The 22434-nt window shown below is 40.9% G+C and overlaps 1 protein-coding gene across 1 annotated transcript; it reads right to left on the bottom strand.

Moving 5' to 3' along the window:
• Nucleotides 1-537: 537 nt before the first annotated feature.
• On the bottom strand, nt 538-22372 carry PSMG4 (proteasome assembly chaperone 4). The gene is made up of 3 exons (XM_075212999.1): nt 22077-22372; nt 15542-15617; nt 538-1236 (listed from the first exon to the last, which is right to left on the bottom strand). The coding sequence occupies exons 1-3, from the start codon at nt 22245-22247 to the stop codon at nt 1115-1117; spliced, it is 369 nt and encodes a 122-aa protein (XP_075069100.1). The 5' UTR covers nt 22248-22372; the 3' UTR covers nt 538-1114.
• Nucleotides 22373-22434: the final 62 nt, after the last annotated feature.

Below are 22434 nucleotides of genomic sequence, written 5' to 3'. Positions count from 1 at the left end.
GATATATTAGGCAGCAAGTGAACAGTCAGTTCTTGAAATTGATGTGATGTATGCAGTGGTTAGTACCTACAAAAGTGGTCCAAGGAAGGACAACTGGCGAGTCATGGGTGCCAGGGGCTCACTTATGCACATGGCAGCAAAGACTAGTCATCTGGTCCAATCCCACAGAAGAGCTACTGTAGCACAAATTGCTGAAAAAGTTAATGCTGACAATGATAGCAAGGTGTCGGAAGACTCGGTGCATCGCCGCTTGCTGCATATGGGTTGCATAACTGCAGACCGGTTAGAGTGCCCAAGCTGGCCCCTGTCCACTACCAAAAACACCTAATGGGCACGTGAGCTCCAGAACTGGACCATGGAAGGTGGCCTAGTCTGACTATTCACCTTTTCTATTACATCACGTGCACGGCCGGGTGCGTGTGCGTCGTTTACCTGTGGAAGAGATGGCACCAGGATGCACTATAGGAAGAAGGCAAGCCAGTGGAGGCAGTGTTAGCTTGCGATACGAGTGTCACATGGGTTTACATGCTAGAGTGGAATATTCACAGTGTATATTTTATTCCAAGTTACACTTAACACATTCACTAAAGATCATTTACGAGTTTATGCACAGAAAACCATTTGCCCTCTATGCCGACCAACTAGTTTCTAAATTGCTGTATTATTTATGGAAGGTGCACGCTCTTATTTTGGGCTACCCATTTATCCCACAAAGGAATGTCCGCTCTGCTCTATAACACTACCACATATAGGTCACAACTGGATTTAAACAAACAAAAATTTTAATTTTGTGATTGAAACAAAAATATCAAATGGAGACCATACATGTAATTACATTATTTCTTTGTGTAAAGAAAGAGATCACATTTTAAAATCTCCGGCGTATGTGACCTTTATCTTCTATTATGTTGAAATCTGGTAACGGGCTAATGGTATTGCAGTCGAGTCTTCATATCCAATCACCTTCCACGTGCGTTTAATGTAATCACTCCTTTGGAGTATAGTCTAGACACTGTCCTTTCTGCTGCTCCTTGTTGGCTTCCAGTGACCATGATGGAAAGTGAGGCCTTTCCAAGCAGTCTTCCGTGTCCTCAGAGAGCAAAGAAATGTCTATTTAAAACTTTTCAGGAAATGATTCCATCTCCTCCTTGATTCTTTTCTCTATCAGTAGCATTAGCTCACTGTCGTTGTTTGGGATGTTGACACTAGCAAAAACTTGTTTTTTGGTTTTCTTGGCTGTAAGATAGAAAAAAATAAGTTTACCTTCACTTTCCGACATTTGTTAAACTGCAAAAGGAAAGAAACCGCAATGATGTTAAAAGTTACATAAGTTGGCAATTGCCTTGCCTGCTTTATAAATCTGAATGAGCCTACACATTAGGTTTATTGAACGCCTTTAAAAAGAAACGCAGGTTTTGCACAGTCAGTACCCAAGCGGTTTCTCAGTTTTGACTGCACCAACCCAAATGTGGAAAATATTCTTTTCTACTGAAGCTAATGATGCTGCAGCTGTTAGCAATTGCTCTACTGCTACCATGATATTTTTATTACCAGCTGCAGTTTCTAAATCAATTTGCATTTTCCACTAGTCTATTGGTGCCACTGTTGACACATCGGGGTCAAACAAGGTCATTAAACGGGGTTGCCTTTACAGTGATAAGTTACTTCTTTCAATTGTCCTTTCTCTCTGAACTTGAAACACTGGTGTGGTGTTGGTCATTCTCTCTGGATTCTGGAATTATCTGTTTCTTGTCTGGATGTGTCTGTTGCCTGTGCCTCTTTGTTTCACATGAGTCATAATTAAATTAGGTCGGCAAGCAATAGCCATAGATACAGACCTTTTATTAGTAGAGCAGCTGATGAAAAGACAAAGGACCATGAGCCATATTGCACAGTACACCAATTACCATTAAAAGCTTGTTAAACCCTTGGATTTTGTTAATGGTGATTTAAATCAATGATTTATTTTAAAAAAAAATCATGTGATTTGTATTGTGATTAAAATCAATTTGTGTGTTTCTATATTTTATTATAATATAAAATTCCATTTTCTTTGATAACAGTACATTAACTACAATACATTATCATACCCTAGGACTAGTACATCAACAAAAATATAGAAATAACGAAGGCAGAAAGTGACCGTTGTCTCCTAATAACTTATTGTGTTTGCCTATTCAGTAATCAAACTTCTGACAAAGAAACTGTATTGGCAAGTCACACAAGTACCCAGTAAACTTCATAGAACTAAATGGAAGTTATTTCTATAATCTTTCAAGTTAAAGAAGTAGCTTGTGACTAGATATGAACTGACTTAAAAAAAAGGCAAGCTCCAACTTGAACATGCGAGTCATCTGCATTATTATTATGTTTTACAAGGGTTCTGCAGCACCATACAGAGTGTACAGTAAGAACATGGAAAAACAAGTACATAATGTAGGCAAAGCACTACAATAACTAGATATAGTTACATAACGATATTCTGCCAAGGGTTAACACAATCACCACTGAGAAGGTGGGGTAAAAACATGATGCATCGGAAGAGGGGGGACCATAAAAGGCCGTAAAACTGCACTAGCTGAACCTGTACCCAAAAAAAGTGGTTCAGAAACAGAATGAAATTCCTTGATTGAGAAAAGGAGGGAAGCACTGGCACGCAGGTGGTAACGATGATGGAGAAAGGAGAACATGAGGGAAGAGGGCTTTATGTTTAATCATGGTCATTTGGGGTTTATACTAAACGATGGGGCTCTCGTTGTGCATTTATTTTTTTTTACAATATTTTATTTAACATTTTTCTGATACAACAAAAATAAAGAACACATTCATACAGGATCCAAAGAATTACAATATTATATGAAGACGGTTGTAACAAATAAAAATGTTTTAGGCCTAACTGTTTCTGAATATCTGACAATATCACAACAGCATTAGGTTTGGGACAGGCGGTCGACAAAATGGTATCTTGCTGTCTAGGTGCAATTTTATGTACTGTATTACAAGATAATATTTAAGACTGGGACCCTATGTCTGTCCTGTTTTACATAGAGTTTGGATTGGTAGTTATAATCTCGAGGATCTCAGGGATAGAAATCTAATTTATAATTACATGTTTGATTTTGAGGATTATCCTGGATAGAAAAGCCATGGGGTCCAATCCTGGTTAAAAGTGTTATGTTAATCATACAAATAGTATATAATGGTTTCTATGCAGCTAGAAACTAAATGTAGGATGTAAGAGAAAAAACACAGGGTAGGTCCAGCTCTTTCCTTGATTGCTAAACTAGCCTTCCATATTCTGGCTGCGGCTAGATACCAGATTGCCAGAGTGTTTAGGTTCTGGAGAGGATAACTGAGAAGAAAATTCCAGGAGACCTTGGGGACAGGATATGGAGGAAGTGAGTCTCACTTTGGACAGTATGTGTGAAAGCTACAAACTGTCCACATTCACACCAACAGTCAAAGGTGTTGGAGTTGTACATTATTCCAATGAGGTAGCTTTTCAAAATCTAATCTCTAAGGAATGCGTCTGCCTTCAGTGTTCTTAGGAATTGACTTATCTGGATGTAAGCATGAACTTTGGGGTTAAGTTCAGGATATTTATTTTGTAAAGTATGAAAAGATAGCAAAGACGCCCTATCCGAGAGATCCGATACAAAATGTAATTAGGCCTTGAGGGAAATCTGGGTTATCCCATAGTGTTAGTATGGGTAGAAATGGAGACTGTGATATTACAACATTTTTTAAAAAATAGCCCATGTCTTTGTCAAAAATCGCAGGGTAGGAGAGGATTTCAAGACTCATTCTATTTTGTCCCCACATGTAGGAGAGGGATGCAAGTTTAAGGTATTTGTATTTCATGTTTAACCAGGACAAAAGTGAAAGAGGTTGTAATTTAGGTGAGCTGCCCAATACCAAGGGGTACATTTTTCAAGCTGCGGGTATGAAAAAGTGGAAATGTTACCTATAGCAGCCAATTTGATTCTAGCTGTAATTTCGTAGCATGTACTAAATAAATGATAACTAGAATCTGTTTGCCAACATTTTCATTTTCCTGTCTTATCAGGATGAAAGCTACTTGATCAAAGCTGGGAATACAAAGTTCAATACAGGTGCTAAGATTTTTGCATACAATTTAATAATGATATGCGGCAGTAACAGGTGCAGCTATAGATATTCTTAGTCTGGTTATGGATTACTGCAATTCTAGCTTCCAGTGCTGCCCTTGTCCAGGAATGAGTTGAAGATGGTGTGAAGGTGGGTTACCAGATTTCCTGCCACTTTTTTGTAGTAGGCAGCAGAGAAGCCATCTTTGGCCTGGGGCTTTGCCTGCTTCTTGAGCCTTTATGATCTGTGTAATTTCCTCTATAGTCCTTTCACTGCTAGCTGTTCCATGGCCTGATCTAATAATTTGCGGAGGTATGCTTCAGTCAGGAATTTATGAAATGTTCTTGCCTTGTTCTGGCTTCACTATTAAAGCTGTACAATCTCCTGCAACCTCAACAATCTCCTGCAACATCTTAAACAGTAAGTTTTGAAATTCTAATGTGATCAGTTGGGGTTCGTAGGTTGAAGTTCATTTTGAGTCTCTAACAGCCAAGATATTATGACCAGATATTTTAATTTCAGTTTCGGTTGAAATTTGATCGGAGGAGCCAAAGCAGTAGTAGTAGGTTTAAGGCATGATTGCCTAGGCACAGCTTCAGGACCTCAAGATCTGTAGATAAATTTTGCGTAGATAGAATTTCAAAAAGGTACCCCGCGGGTGGGAATGCGCTGTAACACTTCAAAAGGCTTCCATTGGACTGCGCAACCCTGTCAGGGTCACAAGGGGGGGCATCTCATAGCAAGGGAACCTCACTAGCCGGCTTGAGCTGTGCTCTGTCTGCAGCCCAATGGGAGAGATGGGCTGAGGTGGATCTCCTATTGCCTCAGTCTTTGCCAGGCACTCCTTGGTGATGTAGGAGAGAAGAGGGTGGGGAGACAGATACCCTAATGGTACTTTAGCCCCCAGCAGCCGCTGACCGGAAGTTCCCCCCTCTGCCGACCGGAAGTTAGAGCCCTGGAGCTCTGGAGAGCAGACAGTGTCCCCCAGGGTTGCGAAAAGCTCCCCGAGTCCACCACAGCCTGCCCCCACTCACTGCTTAGTTCCACTGGCCGGGATGGATAGGGACAGCCCGTCTCCGCTGCCGAAACCGGAAGTGCGGAGGCACGGGCACTTCCGGTTTTCGCGGGACCACGATCTGGAGGCTCTGGTAAGTGTGGAGGGGTGCCAGGTGGCTGGGGAGGGCCCCAAGATGAAGGTAACGGCCCGTGCAGGATCCAGCCAGGCGGCGGTGATCGCGCCAATTCCCCGCTGGCCCCGCTGAGCAGCGGGAGTCCGATGGGGGGAGTTTCTATGGCGGCATTTGGGCTCCAGTGAACCCCTGGGCTCCGATTATGCTCCTCAGTGTATTTTTTAGGTGACCAAAACTACTATTGATCCACCGGATTGCGAGGCCAAGGGAGAGCTCTGGAAGTTCCTGTCCTTCCAGTATGGCTGCCAAACCACACCCCCCATGACCAGATATTTTAAGCCAGAATTTAGAGGCCAAAATTCTACCTGCCTGGTAGTATCTGTGTGTCTCAGCCATGTTTGATAGGTGGCCGGTTATAAAAGAGAAGGTTATGTTCACCCATAAATTCTCAGTAATGATTATTTTGTTTTTGACTTGTGAGACAATACTTGGGTCATGTAGTAAGAACTCACTGATTCTTCAGGCTGATCTGGAAGGTTCAAGTGCAAAACTGGTGAGGTCAGTGCAGATGGTTGCATAATCTGATCATACTATATGAAATATAGATATATTTAATGTAAGATCATGGCTGAGAAGGATCATGTCAAATCTGCACTATGTATTATGGACAAGAGAATAAAGATGTAATCTCTGGATAGGGGTCTTTTACTTTTCAAAGAGCTGAAGAATTTCTAAAGCTCTACAAGATATTTGGGGTATCTTTCTTCTATCAGGCGAGGCCCCAGAAAGATATTAATCATAAGTACTGCTTTAAAATCTGCTCCTTCAATTAAAATCTGTTCCTTCTATTAGTTGTCCCTGAGGTAGGATACAATTTAAATCCAATTTCTATGTTTATCTCTATTTGGATTATAAATATTAACTAGTGTGCATAGTAAGATATTCATTTTACCCATCCAGTCTCAAAAGGGAAGTAGACATGCAACTAATATTGCCACCACATGTTTCTTCTACTTAATGTCACACACATAGAAGTTTCTTGGGAGTTTTATTGGCCAGAATGAAGGTTAACAAAATGTTTCCCAAGGGAATACCAGGTCTCCTTTCATCGTTTGCAAAATCAAATGAAGTTTCGTGCATTTTTGGGGTAGGTTTAACCCCTTAACATTGTATGAAAATATAAATAGGACCATGGATAGAAATCTAGCCAGCAAGTAATTCAAACAATGGGGTGACTGTTGCCAGGAATAGCTTGGTGCTTTAGGTTACATCCTCTTCCATATTGCTCTGACAGGTTACTATGTTTCTACCCTCCTCTCTACCTGACCCGTACAATTTTCAAAAGTTTTAACCTTGGCTTAGAGTGCAGGGAGCGCTCTATCAGAATGAATTGAGAATCATTGTTCATTCATCTTGTTGCTTAATGATAGAAAGTTGAGTAACAGAGGCAGATTTGTCATCTCCAGAGTCTGATCCTCCATGGCTTTGGGGGAAATCTGGTCTAGTTTCCTGTGAGAACGTCCTTGAGAAGTCTCTTGGTATGCGATTTCTTGTATTTCGTAATTGTGATGGATGGCTTGACCAGGCACCAACAGAGCAGTCTGTGGACTAGGTTAAATGGCTCTGTATGAGGACACAGCTCAGGCTGTGGCTGGGAGCCGCAGGTGAAGCAGCTGTGGGCCGCCTGTTGCTCGCCACTACTGTAGTAGGTGTTGCCAAGACTCCAAGCCACACATGATAATCTGAGAAACTGTGCTAGAGCCGGAGTCAGAGCTCTCGTTACAAAGCTGTCTTTCTGATCGTATAAGCGGACATGCAGTTTGACTTTCTTGATCTGGCACTAGAAAAAAATGACATATGGGAACCAGAGTGGCTCAGTCAGGCGATTTTGTTGGTATAACTTTAGTTATGTCTGTCAGGATTTACAGACCTCTTGTAAAGGTTTACTGGCAAGATTTAGCTGGGTTTTTTTCCTTTTACAAAGTTTGGAGATATTTAATAGTGATCTAATAGAAGCTCTAACATATGCTTCCTGCTTGTTCTGCATCCAAGCCACCCCATTATTTTAAAAAAAAATAATGGTTCAACTATATATAGTTTTTGGTGGAGTTTAATCAGTTAATATAAAATAAAAAGATATATTTTCATATTTGGGTGGAGTTATCTTTTAATTTTTTGCTAGATGCAATCTCTAGTAAAGTGTTTTATCTAGAATGTTCTAGCACAAAATTTTCTTCGGGGTAGGAACTCTGCAGCCATACGTACAATACCTTACATGCAACAATAAGCACCTTTCCCCCCCCCCCTTCTACAAAGCTCTCAAACTATCTGTGACTGGATCACTGATAAATAACTTCTGGTATAAATTTATTTAAAGGAAATAGCGCAGGGCATGTATTTATATAATTACACATGCACTTATTTTTGATATTGTGTATATTTTGAGATCGGAAATCGTTATTTCTGAGACCAGGGTAGAAAATTAGTTTTTCCGTTTTAACCTTTCTAAAGGAAATGCCTTATTTCTGATGTATATATCCAATACGAGCCTTTGTGGATGGAGGTCTTTTGTGTATTGGGATGTGTTTTGTATGGAAGTGTCACTGTTTCGGGTTTGTAACGTTGTTAGTGGAAACCTCCAATTAGGCATATGGGGAGGGAGTCTGATAGCAGGAATTGCTAACTAAGTTTTGTGATGAAGTGTCAAATACCTGCTCTGGCCAAAGGCCCAGCAAGGGGTCATTACTGTGTGGCCTTTTGTCAAGAGTGTTCAAACCTTTCTGAACATTGTAAACAGCATGTGATGCAGGACATCACAGCGTCTCTAGAATTTCATAGATAAGTGTAAATACTGTTGGCTTTGCAATGAATGTAAATCCATGTTTGTATAAACACATTGCTTCCTGATTCTAAAAATAGCCTGTGTCTAAACTGTATAAAAGGCACTGGCTTGTATTGAAAAGTTGTTCTTCTTGTTTCATCTGATATGATCACTGGACCCTCCAACCAGTGTGAGAGCAAATAAACATCACTTGCTTCAAAGACCTGCTTGAAAACATCTTCAATATTGCTATATTCATGTGACCTGCAGATTAGACCCTAAATCTAATCCGTTCTCCGGCTGTTTCCAAGGTTGGACCCAGCTGTTCCGGTACCACCGCTCTGCCTGCTAGCTTGCAGCCCTGGTCAGTATGATAGGCCAGGGGGGATCCATCCACAGCAACCCTGATCTATAGGAAGAGGTCAGGAGTACCAGCCCAGGTACACCAGTAATGGAGTACACTCGCAGCGTCAGTTTCCCAGAAGAAACCTGGTTCTGGATGCCGATAAGGAGTCCAGTGGTGGCAGCATTTATAAGCCCTTCCTACTGCCGCAAGAGGACGCATTTGGGATAGCGAAAGGGAACAGCGGCAAATTAAGCCCAGCTGGTTCCCAGCAGTAACAGACAGGGTGTCATAGGTGGCCCATCCTGTCACACTATCCTAAAGCTTTTAGAAATAAGCATAAAGGAGCAGATTTGGTGTTGATAGCTATCCAGTTACTGGGTAAACCTTGGAAAAATATATTCTGAACTGGAGGGAGAAAAGTGTAAAATGCACTACCTGATTTACAGTTCTGAGCAGGCTTAGTGTCATGTGACAATACAAACAGACTTTATTACTTTCAGCACAAAGAAGCCATGTGTAAAAAAGTAAGTACATCTCATGATACAGTAGTTTGTAAAACCACTTTTAGCAGCAGTAACTAATCATTGTTACTTGTACGGCATAAGGCACCACAAAACAGCAGTCAGAATAACAAATCATACGTGAAACAGAGTAAGTACATACAAGAAGGTGCAGATGTGAGATAGAGGGCCCAGCTTATGAGACCTTACAGTCTAGAGGTAAAGGGTAATGCTGTGACAATAGGAGATAGTGGGATTCAGAGTGGAGATTGGAACTGTAGTTAGTGGTACATCCAGAGGGAGTAGTTTGAGGTGGGTTTTGAGTCATTGAAGGCAAGGGAAAGTCTGGTCAGGTACAGGAGGGAGATCCATAAGTGAAGAGCACTATGAGAGAAGTCTAGTAGACAGAAGTGGTAGCTATCAGAGGATGGAAAGAGCAGGTCAGAGGCAGATATGGAAGAGGGAAAGTGCATCTCATGATGAGGTCAGATATGTACGATGGGCAGCATGGTGACTCAGTGGTTGGCACTTCTGCCTCATGAGTTTGATTCCCGAACAGGGCCGTATCTGAGTGGAGTTTGTATATTGGCCCTGTGTTTTCTCTGGGTGCTCCGGTTTCATCCCACCCTCCAAAAACATACTGGTAATTTAATTGGCTGCTGACAAAATGATCCCTAATATGTGTGCTAAGGGAATTTAGACGTTAAGCTCCATTGGTGCAGAGACTGTGAATGAATATTCTCTGTACACCGCTGCAGAATTTGTGGCGCTATATAAATAAATGGTGATGATGATAGGTAAGTGTGTCAGTGAATTCAATGCCTTGATTAGTTTGTTTCAGCCATTCAGTTGTAAATTTGCTGGTGTATCTGTCTTGTTACATGATTCAAATTTCAACCAGGCTTCAGTTGTCAGACAGATCGCCTAACATTTTTCTGTAAAATACTCTGGCAAGGCGTTCATGGTGGGCTCAGCGATTGCAAGGTATCCAGGTTTTGAGCTGCAAATTAATCCAAAATTATCCCACGTCCACGACCATGTTTTGTAGCATGAGGTACTTCTGCTAACACATTGTGTTCGGTATTCACCAAACATGGCTTTGTGCATTAAGAGTAAACGCCACCATTTTGGTCTTGTCTGTTTCTGGAACAATATCCTCTGCTCAAAGAAACTTTCCAAGTACTCCACATTGATGCCATTCAGCCTATAACCAAGGTGCCACCAACACCTTAAATACAAATATCTACAAACCAGAGTAATGGTGCTTCATTATATAACTGTATACAAGAGTCTACGAATGTAACAATCCATCTATGTTTCAATTAATCACAGGTGATTGCTCGATGCGCCTTAGTCTTATATTGGTGTAGAACTCAGATATAGTATTATCCCCCCGCCCCGCATGTACATCCACGTGCAGTGAAGGAAGAGAAATAAATAAAATGGTATAGTATTTTTGTGATAAGTATTGCTAATTAAAATAGAATATAATAGTGCTTCAAACATCTGTTATGTTCTTTCTGTAATTCAAAAATAATGCATGAATTAGATGTCCATTTTGATGAAAGCTGATCTAGTGTAAATATGTATTTGCTTAGAACCAAACAAAAAAAAAATAGAAAAGCAGTGAAGCTCCTTGTCGACGAAACCCAATGAGCCCTATTACAATAGCACTCTCTAGAGTTCCATATTCAACAAGCATATAACACAGGTTTCGTCAAACAACTTGTTTATGTATGTCTGCATTAACCCTGTTGAATTGCTCAAATGTGAGAGAAAAGGAGACCCTGGAAAAGGACCCTGGGGGATTACATTTTATTGACTTAATAAAATAGCAAGAATATGCCATTCACACTAAATAGATAGAATATATATATTTATTTCACCATCAGGGATGCTGCTACCTTACAGACAGAATTCCCATGATTGTCCAGGAAGAGAAGACCAATCTCTTTCTGCTCTCATGATAGGACTCCCACAGGTTCTGCCACAAACACGTATCAACATTCTTTCTCAAGGTGGTGGGGAACTGACCTTGCTCTAAAATATTATAGCCCTCTGTGCACCAGCTGGAGTCCAGCATTAGAGCAAAGACATACAGTTTGAAGAAAAAAAGAAATAGCACATTGGAATTCCACACAATGATAAGAAGACGATACATTAAGTATTCGTGTTGTGGCTTAATAAAGAAAAAAAACAAAAAAACTTGTCTTCATAAATTGTTGTACAAAGTTATATAGTGAAGCATCATTGTTCTAGAAGGTCTTGTGTTCTAATCAGATAAAATTTTCCAAAATGAAGCTGCAATTTTTTCTACATTTTTTTTACAATATACTGTGCTGGCAGAGTCCTGTAGATCCCTGGATATAGCTTTTGGGTTCTTTACAAACTCTCTGAGCAACATACTGATATGTGGCTGTATTAGATGGGAATCCCACTGATGGGAAGATTGGCAACGTTCTTAAATGTTCTGCCTTTGTAAGTAATTTTTCTCACTGTAGAATGATGGACATTAGATTGTTTAAAACCCTTTCCAGACTTATGAACAAAAATAAGTACTACTTTAAGATAATTTTAGTTGTCTTCTACTTGATGTGGTATTAACAAACATAAATGCTCCAGCCAGAACTATCAAAATGTTTTGCTTTTATATAGAGGAAGTGCGCTTGATTAGCAGCAACTTGCTCAAATGGCCATCTTTATGGATATGGAAACTTTAGGGCTGTACTTACTTTTTCACACATGGCATCTTCATGTTCACTTATTTTTTGCTAAATAAATAACGTAAAATCTAATGTGTCATATTAAATTAGGTTTATCATATTGTAGGACATATGGTATAGTGCAGCACCTCTGTAATGGATAAAGCTGCCAGAAGAAAGTAGGGAACCCCTTATCCCTATAGTGGGTTGATATAATTGTAAAGATTCCTCGGCGCTAGGAGAGAATAATGTATGAATAATGTAGTTTAATTAGCATACAGCAGGCTGGTATGGTTCTGGCCAGACCAATAAACACAGCAATACAATATGGTAAATCACACTAAACATCAGTATTAAATATACAACACATGTTTAAAGTCTGAGGATAAAACCTCGAAAATAACAGGTAATACTCGGTTGGTCCCAGCTGCAGTGAGGCAGGGACTGTGACAGTCAGTTGAGCATAATGGGTATTTCAAAATTGTCCAACAATAGAAAGAATAGTGGATAACTGTGGATAATGTCCCAAATACATAAGCGTGTGGGAGTCCTCCACAATATTGAGGTGGGTGTCACTGTATGCCCGCAGCGGCAGACGGTAAAATTGTAAAAACTGCCACAACAAGAAAGGATCTTGTGGACTTGCATGTGAGGGGAGGTGATTGCCTTCCGATTCCCTTATCTGCACCAAAGTCGGCTCTGATGTAGGGGTGATCGCTAGAAGTGGATCCGTCTTCAATCCTCTTTAGAGCGCGCTCGCGCAGAGAGATGCTGGCGTCCCAGCTGTTGTCTCCCTGATGAAGCCCGCCAAGCGCGAGGGAAACGCGTTGGATATGCTGCCTATATTTGACTTATTTACTCATTCAGTATATTGGACAACCCTGTACGTACATCGTGAGCCTTTTTCAAGACATAACTTTTTTAATACTCCCGCCACTGCAGCGGCAGCCCAGAAGCCGCTGTGAAAAGTGATACCTCCCCTCACATGTAAGTCCACAAGATATTTTCTTGTTGTGGCTGTTTTATTGTGGAGGACTCCCACACGCTTATGTATTTGGGACATTATCCACAGTTATTGACTATTCTTTCTATTGTTGGACAATTTTGAAATACCCATTATGCTCAACTGACTGTCACAGTCCCTGCCTCACTGCAGCTGGGACCAACCGAGTATTACCTGTTATTTTCAAAGTTTTATCCTCAGACTTTAAACATGTGTTGTATATTCAATACCGATGTTTAGTGTGATTTACCATATTGTATTGCTGTGTTTATTGGTCTGGCCAGAACCATACCAGCCTGCTGTATGCTAATTAAACTACACTATTCATACATTATACTCTCCTAGCGCCGAGGAATCTTTACAATTTTATCATATTGTAGGGTTTGATGAAGACTAAAAGATTGTTAATAATTTACTTACATGTATAAACACAGATTCTGAAGAGGGTGTACTACTTTTTCACATTTCTATACATCAATCAGCCACAACATAAAATTCCTAATATTGTGTAGATCCCCCTTGTGCCGCCAAAAGAGCGCTGATCTGTTGACCACCACAAGACCTCTTAAGCTGTCCTGTGGCATCTGACACAAAGACGTTAGCAGTAGATCCTTTAAGTTACGAGTTGTGGCACTTTTTCCAGCACATACCACAGATACTCGATCGCTTTGAGATCTGGGGAATTTAGATGTCATGTTTCTCAAACCATTCCTGAACATTTTTTGCTGAGTGGCAGGGTGCTTTATGCTGCTGAAAGAGGCAACTGTCATCGGGGAATACCATTGCCATGAAGAGGTGTATTTGTTCTGCAACAATGTCTAGGTGGATGCTCTGTTGCAAAGTAAGGTTTCGAAGCAAAACACTGCCCAGAGCATCACACTTCCTTCGCCGACTTGCCTTCTCCCCCATAGTGTATCCTGGTGCTCTCTCTTCTCCAGGTAAACGACACACACACGGCCATCCACGTGATGTAAAAGAAAATGTGTATCATCAAAATAGGCCACCTTCTTTCATTGCTTCAGTTCTAGCGGTCACATGCCCTTTCTAGGTGCTTTCGGCGGTGTACAGGGGTCAGAATGGGCACTCTAACTAGTCTGCGTCTACGTAGTAAGCTGCGATACAGTGTTCCGACACCTTTCCATCATAACCAGCAGTAATTTTTCAGCAATTTTTGCTACAGTAGCTCTTCTGTGGGATCGAACCAGATAGGCTAGCCTTCGCACTCATGTGCATAAATGACACTTGGGCACACATGACCCTGTCGTCGGTTCACCGGTTGTCCTTCCTTGGGCCACTGTTGGTAGGTACTATCCAATGTAGACCAGGAACACCACACAAGATATGCCGTTTTATGGATGCTCTGATCTAGTCGTCTAGCCATCACAATTTCGCCCTTGTCAAAGTTGCTCAGATGCTTACGGTTACCCATTTTTCCTGCTTCCAACACATCAACTTAAAGAATGGACTGTTCACTTGCTGCCTAATATATCCCACCCCTTGACAGGTGCCATTGTAACGAGATAATCAATGTTATTCACTTCACTTGTCAGTGGCTTTAATATTCTGGCTGATCAGTGTATATGCAAACTTTGAAAAGTCTCAAAATGGCCCGTTGCGGCCGGATCACTTATAAATAAATTATTGTATAAGTATATTTAAATTATTAGCGTAGTGCGCTAATTTATTTAATTGCAAATGTACTGATTTTGATGCTGTGTTATATTTGTGTATTAGAAATGTACTGAATTCTGATGCAATAGCCATTTGTTAGTGGAAGTCTGTTTTGCTGATAGCAGGAAATGCTAAGTAGTATTTTCATGTGAAATGACAAACACTTGCTTTGGCCTGAAAGCCTGGCAGAGGGTCGTTACCTGTGTGCATGTCTTGTTAGAGACAGCACATTTGAGGAAATCAGGTTGGTGTGAAAGTTAAACTGTGTTAGATGCAAGATTATATTATATCCTGATGCTAAATTATTGAATGTGATTTATCAGTCTTTGCGGAGCCATCTCGGATCAGTGGGCATGTTTACACCCTGCCAGGATTTGTGTCAGAATTTGTATAAAAAGGAGCTCTGTTTGACTATGTAATGTATTATTGGTCTATCTGACCTTCTGATCACTAGTACCATACACTATTGTGAACTGTCCTTATTTGGACACTTGAGCTAATAAACCTCATTTGCTTCAAGAGCCTGCCTGACGACTACTTCCCTACTGTTATTGCTGTGACCTGCAGATTAAACACAAATCCAATCCGTTATCTGGCTGTTTTGAGGTTGGGACCCAGCATTCCAGTACCACCGGTCTGCCCGCTACCCAGCAGCTCTGGCTAGTGCGATAGGCCAGGAAGAGGTCAGGGCGGAGGCACACTAGCAGTGACAGTTACCCAGAAGGATGTTGTTCTGGAAACTGCTAAGGAGTCCAGTGGTGGCAGCATCGTTAAGCCCCTCCTACTGCGGTTAGAGGGTTTCAGTATAATTATACAATTATCCTATTACCTACTGTTTTCTAATTATGTGGCATAAAGTTTGGCTAATTATTGTAAACATACAAAGACCAACATCTTTTACACTGCTAAGTGACGAGCACAGTTAAAGGTTAATTACACTCAAACCTAAGAATTCCATCAGTTACACAATCACAGACCTGAGATATGGCATTCCTCAGAATATCTGCCTCTTTATTCCTGTTAAATTAGCATTTTTAATTCAGACAGCGTGACGCTGATTGACAACAAATAATATTGTGTAGACAACAAATAATATTGTGTAGTTTAATATTTAACTTATGAGACTACATTTTCAATTTTGGGTTGAGTTTTAAGTGTGAAAGAGAAAAAAAAATTAAAACACACAAAAGGATTAAATGTAGTTGGTCAACAAGGCAAAACTGCACAAAAGCAGTAAAACACAGAGGTAACAGATACACACCTAATCTCTGTGCAAAACAGCTTGAAGTTGTATCAGATTTGTCACCAAGAATCAATGTAGACAATGGCATAGAGTCCTGGAATAGAAACACAAAACAAAAAACGAATTAAGACATAGCTCGCTAACTCAAACAGGAGAGATACATTAGTTATATAGTTTTCACATGAGCACATTTTTTTTTTTTTTTGAATAGGGAACCGTATGAATAATTAGATGGAAATTTTGGATAGCATTCCCAACCTGTGTGTCCCGACATCAGGAACAGGTGTTGCAAGACGTTTTAAAATAAATTTGATATGCCATTAGGATTATATAAACTCTATTGCAAATGAAACAGCTGTAATTCAGTAAGGTTATCAAAATAAACTTAATTAGGATTCTGGTTTTACATTATCACAATATGTTAATATAGGTGTATAACGAAAAAAATGAACTGTGTCATCTATATTGGGAGCGGTTTCACAACAGCAAAGGCTGGAAATCACAGTACTAAGAGATGGAAGAATATCCACAACCGCTGGTTCAAACAATGTTTTACTTCCTCTCCCCAAATTCTTGCAATCAATATTTGTGAACGGAACTTCCTGAAATAGCTATTTCTCTAGTAACAATTATTTTTTCTAATCTGTTCACTTTGGAAACTCCAGTAGATGGAGCCAAACATTAACATTTCACTAGTCTATTGTAGGGCTGGCCAACATAATGTATATGCAGCTAGACAAATCTAGGAGAACACTTGAACATCTGAAGATGCAGTGAAGGCTGGAACGTATTAAAGAACCATAACACTAAAAGACCAGAGTTGGAATAAGCAAAAGCACTGCAGGTGATCAAATGCATAAAAATGTAAATTTTATTAGTTATTAAAATCAGTGAAGTATCTTTTGGTTATACTGATTGTACTTATTAAAGGGCAATCAGCCTTTATTATCAAGGTATGTTGCCGAAATATTAAAAACAAAAAAAGAAATAGTGTGTTCAGAAAATGTGAAGAAATAAAAAAACATTGAAACCAATGTATTAAAGAACTCAATGGAAATGTTTTATTTTTCCAATAAATTCCCTATTCTCAACTAATAGCACTACAGGATTCTTAGACTCCGTACCCAGGACCCCTGCAGGAGAATCTCACCCCTGCATCCCCATGACACTCAAGGGCTCACAGTCAGACTTTAAACTTCTGCAGATGCAGGTTGGTGAAACAGCTGACAGGACAATCTGTGTGAACAATCTGCATCTTCAATTTACCGACAACCCCTCAAGCAGTGAGCCCTGGAACTGAAGTCATCAGTAGATGCAAGTTCCAGTCAGGGGCGGATCTAGGAAATTATTATACCACGGGCGATGTAGGGGGGGCGATTTAGGCCCCGCCCCCTTTCCGACTTCTAAGGCTGCCGGCGGCTGCACAGTATGTGCAGGTCCGTTCAGCAGTGACAGTGTGCTGTCCCGCTGCTCTGATTGTGTTTAAAACACAATCAGAGCAGCCGGGCAGCACACTGTCACTGCTGAACAGACCTGCACAGTGTGTAGCTGTCAGCAGCAAGCCCCTGCTAGGGAAGGGGGGGGGGGGGGCGATCGCCCCCCCCCCCCTGGATCCGCCACTGGTTCCAGTAGAACTGCTGACAGCATGGACATGGGGACTTTACAGTTATATGGAGAAGAGGAGGAGAAATGTAGCAAAATAAGCTCTACTATATATAGCACCATTCTTTGGGAAAAATACAGTGATTAAGGACCATTTCTAGATAAAACAAGTCAGACTGTGAAGATTACTACTACTTGGCTGGACATAAATGAAATATCTATTTTCATGCCCTTGGTGCGAAAAAAAAGATTATTACACACTAGTACTGAGTGTAGCAACGAGATCTAAAACCATCCTATTGTCAAAATAATTCTGTTGATTTCTTACCATCTCCAATTGCATATGAAACCGTACATCAGTTTTTAAAACTGAGAAATAGCTTTGTGATTAAAATCCATTACCCATTTGTGAATACTTTTCCCACAACTTTCCAGATGGATTTTGGATTTCCAGTTATGTCTCTTATCTAATGTATCTTTGCGATTACTCTGCTTGCTGAAATTTAGCAAGAAAGTCCCTCTATGGTTCTAGCTATTTTTATTATTGTACCAATAAATGTTTTTTGTATATACAAACCAGATTCTAGTTTAGTTTGTTTTAAACACCTTTTTATCAACTACATCACATATATCATAAATAGTTAAGAATCCTACTCAGAGGATAAATGCAAAGAAAAAAATTTTTATACCGATAAAACAGCATTCAGATTTTGCTATTTTCTTTGTGCTTTTTTCATGAATATCTCAAACGTCTGCTATTAGTTTCCTAAATTATTGAGCACATGTAAGGGTACTTTTTTTGTTGATTTTAAACAACTGATACACTTCCATCTGACCTACTACTACTTTTCATTTGAGCTATAAAAGCAGCACATTGGCACTGAAATGGGATTGCACTAGACATATCTTTTTAAGGAATTATTTTTAAGGGGTGGGATGTACCATCTTACATAACACTGAAGTCCATCCGAAGTCCTGTTGATTTACCATCGGTGGGACTGATCATTAAGTCCGCTAAATTCTATACCAAAGAGGTCTGCAGATCCTGTGGGGATCAGGACCATAACCTATCCAAAGTGGAATTGTCATAACATAAAACAACATTGAAAGGGAACTGCTGCAACATAGGTCCTGCCCCCAGCTGTCACTCCTCTGGTTTTAAGGGACTCTCTTAGAATCCCACATGAAACCATAAGTCTCTACACTGGCTGCCTGTTTTGTACCGAATCCAATATAAAATACTTTTACTAACCTACAAGGCCATCAACAAAGCTGTACCAACATACATCTCCTCTCGTCTCAAAATATCTCCCAACTCGGCAACTCCGTTCTACACAAGATCTTCGTCTCTCATCCACCCTCATTACATCCTCCCATTCCCGGTTGCAGGACTTTTTTTGGGCTGCACCCACTCTATGGAATTCTCTCCCTCGCACAGTAAGACTCCTCTGGTCTACAAACTTTCAAGCGTTCTCTGAAAACCTACCTCTTCAGGCAAGCTTATAATATTCCTCAGCCACCCTCTTAACCTTGCTACCTTTAGCCTGTTACACAATTTCACACAAGACAACTACACCCTGACCAACATTATTGTGTGACGGGTTCATTTAGCTTATGAGTCACTTTTACCTTTGCAGTCTGGCTGGGCCAAAATGCAAAATGTAGACTTAACCTCATGTGTCAATCTCCCATTGTTCCATAGATTGTAAGCAGGGCCTTCTCACCTCTTTGTCTGTTTTACCCAGTTTGTTTATTAGTTTATTATGTTTGTCCCCAATTGTAAAGCGCTACGGAATATGTAGGCGCTATATAAATAAATGATGATGATATTACTATGCAATAAAAAAAATGGTTCAAAGAGAAAAAAAAGTGTCACAATTGGGGCACTATGAATTTTTTATATGACCAATGAAAATCATATCCCTTATTACAAATTTGATTAAAAAGAAGAAATTCCCATTAATTCCTAAATAAAAATCATTTTGCTAATAGTTTAATACTTTAATCACTCCATTCACAGAGTTCCATTCCCATCTTTATGTGTTTCTACAAAAAAAAGGAAAATTTGATCATGATCAGAAGATTCCCTTCACACTAACTGATAAACATAAGATTATAGGGCCCTTTACTTACTTTTTAGCATTTTGCTGTGCTGAGAGTTTACCTCTACACTTTCAGTTTACTCTACAGAACTACCACCTATACAACCAAAGGGAAAAGTGTTTATATTCTCACCCTCTTCTTCTGACCATGTACTTTACTTGACTTTCGTTTTCGTCACTACAGATGGATATCTAAGGGTTCAAACTTCCATGTCAATCCCCCCGTTGTATTCCATAGTAATCATCCGCCATTACATATTATGACACTTGTGTGGTGGGGTACAGGTGTGGGGTAGCTCATATGCAAAGGATTTAGTGTGTGTGATTAGGAGTTCTGGGAGAAATGGGGGTGTTTTTAATGAGAGAATGCAAATTTTACTGAAATTTATGCATTGAAATTGCATACAAAACATCTGTCATTCCATATTAATCAGCCATCATTCCACATTATGACACTTGTGTAGTGGGGTAAACGTATGGGAGAGCGCATATGCAAAGAATTTAGTGTGTGGGATTCGGGGATAATCTGGGAGAAATAAGGGGCTTTTAAGAGAGAAATGCAACTTTCAATTTCTGCATTAACATGGCATATAAAACAGCTCTCATTCCATAGTATTTGGCAATAGTAATAGTCATTTCACATGTAAAGCATGACCAAATATATTAGCAATAAGTTTGTGGAAGAGATAATTCAGAAGTGTCAGATTTTATAAAATATACATAAAATTTCAATTTGCCATCATAGCAGTCAATTGGCAATCCATTTAGCAGACTGGAGCCTTCATTCCTTCTAGTAGGGATTATGTAAAAGCCGAAACTGCCGGAATGAGTCAGCTGCTGCTTGGTGTCTTGAGTTAAGCTTGTTGTGCCCTCTCTCCCTATATAGTGCATTCTGTTCTGCCACGCAGATATGTTGTCTGTAATATGTGGAACAACTATTACACATATTATATATATATATATATATATATATATACACACACACACACACACACATATTTCTGTGTATCATGGCTATGTATTCTCGTTATTCATTCTACCTGCCTGAATGTATGTCAAAATGGAGCACTGAGTGCATTACCCATCCATTCCGGCTGCTAAAATGGAGCTCTGAGGACCTTAGCCATTCATTCCAGCTGTTGGAATGGGTCTGCGAGTACCTTATCCATCCAGAGTGCCGGCATGGGTCTGCGAGTACCTTATCCATCCATCCAGAGTGCCGGAATGGGTCTGCGAGTACCTTAGCCATCCATTCAGAGTGCCTGAATGGGTCTGCGAGTACCTTAGCCATCCATTCAGAGTGCCGGAATGGGTCTGCGAGTACCTTAGCCATCCATTCAGAGTGCCGGAATGGGTCTGCGAGTACCTTAGCCATCCATTCAGAGTGCCGGAATGGGTCTGCGAGTACCTTAGCCATCCATTCCGAGTGCCGGAATGGGTCTGCGAGTACCTTAGCCATCCATTCCGAGTGCCGGAATGGGTCTGCGAGTACCTTAGCCATCCATTCCGAGTGCCGGAATGGGTCTGCGAGTACCTTAGCCATCCATTCCGAGTGCCGGAATGGGTCTGCGAGTACCTTAGCCATCCATTCCGAGTGCCGGAATGGGTCTGCGAGTACCTTAGCCATCCATTCCGAGTGCCGGAATGGGTCTGCGAGTACCTTAGCCATCAATTCTGGCTGCCGGAATGGATCTGCGAGTACCTTAGCCATCAATTCTGGCTGCCGGAATGGATCTGCCAGTATATTACCCATCCAGTCTGGCTGTCGGAATGGATCTGCCAGTATATTACCCATCCAGTCTGGCTGTCGGAATGGAGCTCTGAGTACATTAAACATCCATTACAGCACACTGAACGGATGATTAATATAAACAAAATCTTATTCAGACACCCGGAATGGATCGCTAAGATCCTCAGACATCCATTCCGGAATGGAGGGTTAGGGTTCTTTGAGCCCCATTCTGGCACTAGGAATAGTTCTCTAAGATACTTAGAGCCCAATTCTGGCAGCCGGGATGGATGAGTAAGGTACTCAGACATCTAAAATGAATGGCTAAGATATTGAGACATATGCATTCCGGCAGCTGGAATGGACGGTTAAGGTCCTTGGAGCTCCATTGCACTATACAGACAGAGAAAACACAGCAAAGCTTCACTCAAGACACCAAGCAGCAGTGGGCGCTGCAAAAAGCCAAATCATTCCATCATTAGTATGTCCCATTGAATACTTCTGTGCATACACTGGCCATTAAATAGAAATGATCTCCATTTTTAAAAGGTAGTTAAATTGCTGCTGTTTCATACAATAAGGAAACAAGCACATTCTGTAAATGAAGTCTGTGATGCTCACATGTCTTACAGGAGGAGTTTTACGCCACAGACAAGTAAGATTCGTGTGTGTGTGTGGTACTAACACAACCCACATGTCACCCTTGACAAGAACTCCACCCACAAAAGAAAAAGTACACACTTATTCCGTGTTCCACAGAGCAGCCTGAAATAACCATATAACTCGTACTATATATTATTATTATTATTAATTTTTATTTATAGGGCGCCACAAAGTATCCGTAGCGCCGTACAAGGACAAACAATGGCACAGTACAAGGTGAAACAGCACAGTACAAGTAAGTGTAAGCACTACAACTCTGGGGGCTCAGGTACAGCATGAAAGAGAGGGAGGGAGGGAGGGGAAAAGAGAGTATAGGCAGGTAACTATGGCCCAAGAGGGTGGGCACAGGTGACAGGTTGAGAGTCACTGAGGGTAGCGGAGAGAAGCGAGAGGAGACAGAGGGAAGAGGGATATCATTACAGTAAGCCAGAGCCTGCTCCTGCACATAGACACTCACATATCTGCTGCACATGGCTACGGCCAGGTTGCACAGGCTGGCTGACACCCCGACCCACAGGAAGAAGCAGTCCTCCAGGCTCATCACATGACAGTGGATCAGTTTGTCACAGATCTTCTCGCTAAAGTTGTGCACAGTAATGGGACGAGCTGCCGCTTCCATGGTTTCCATACACCCATCACCTGCCCGGCGCCGCTGATGACGTCACATAAGCGCCACTTCCGCCTTACACTGAGCAGTGTGTGGCCATATTCTATCCGGGTAATTTGTTCTGTAAGAGAACCACTTGCCCACAACAAACGTGACTGCCCACACAGTGCTTTCGGCGGTTTGCAGAGTGTCTTGTAGTGTGAGACCA

Source organism: Mixophyes fleayi, chromosome 5, assembly GCF_038048845.1.
Source record: "Mixophyes fleayi isolate aMixFle1 chromosome 5, aMixFle1.hap1, whole genome shotgun sequence".
Classification (NCBI taxonomy): Eukaryota; Metazoa; Chordata; class Amphibia; order Anura; family Limnodynastidae; genus Mixophyes; species Mixophyes fleayi.
Note: the sequence above shows the minus strand (reverse complement) of the source record. Positions and strands in the feature narration are given on the sequence as shown.

Coding starts and splice junctions, on each gene's coding strand:
- PSMG4 (XM_075212999.1), bottom strand. CDS start 22,247: ATGGAAACCATGGAAGCGGCAGCTCGTCCCATTACTGTGCACAACTTT. Junction 15,618..22,076: donor TAGCCATGTGCAGCAGATAT/GTGAGTGTCTAT, acceptor TTTCTATTCCAG/GACTCTATGCCATTGTCTAC. Junction 1,237..15,541: donor CTGTTTTGCACAGAGATTAG/GTGTGTATCTGT, acceptor TCTATCTTACAG/CCAAGAAAACCAAAAAACAA.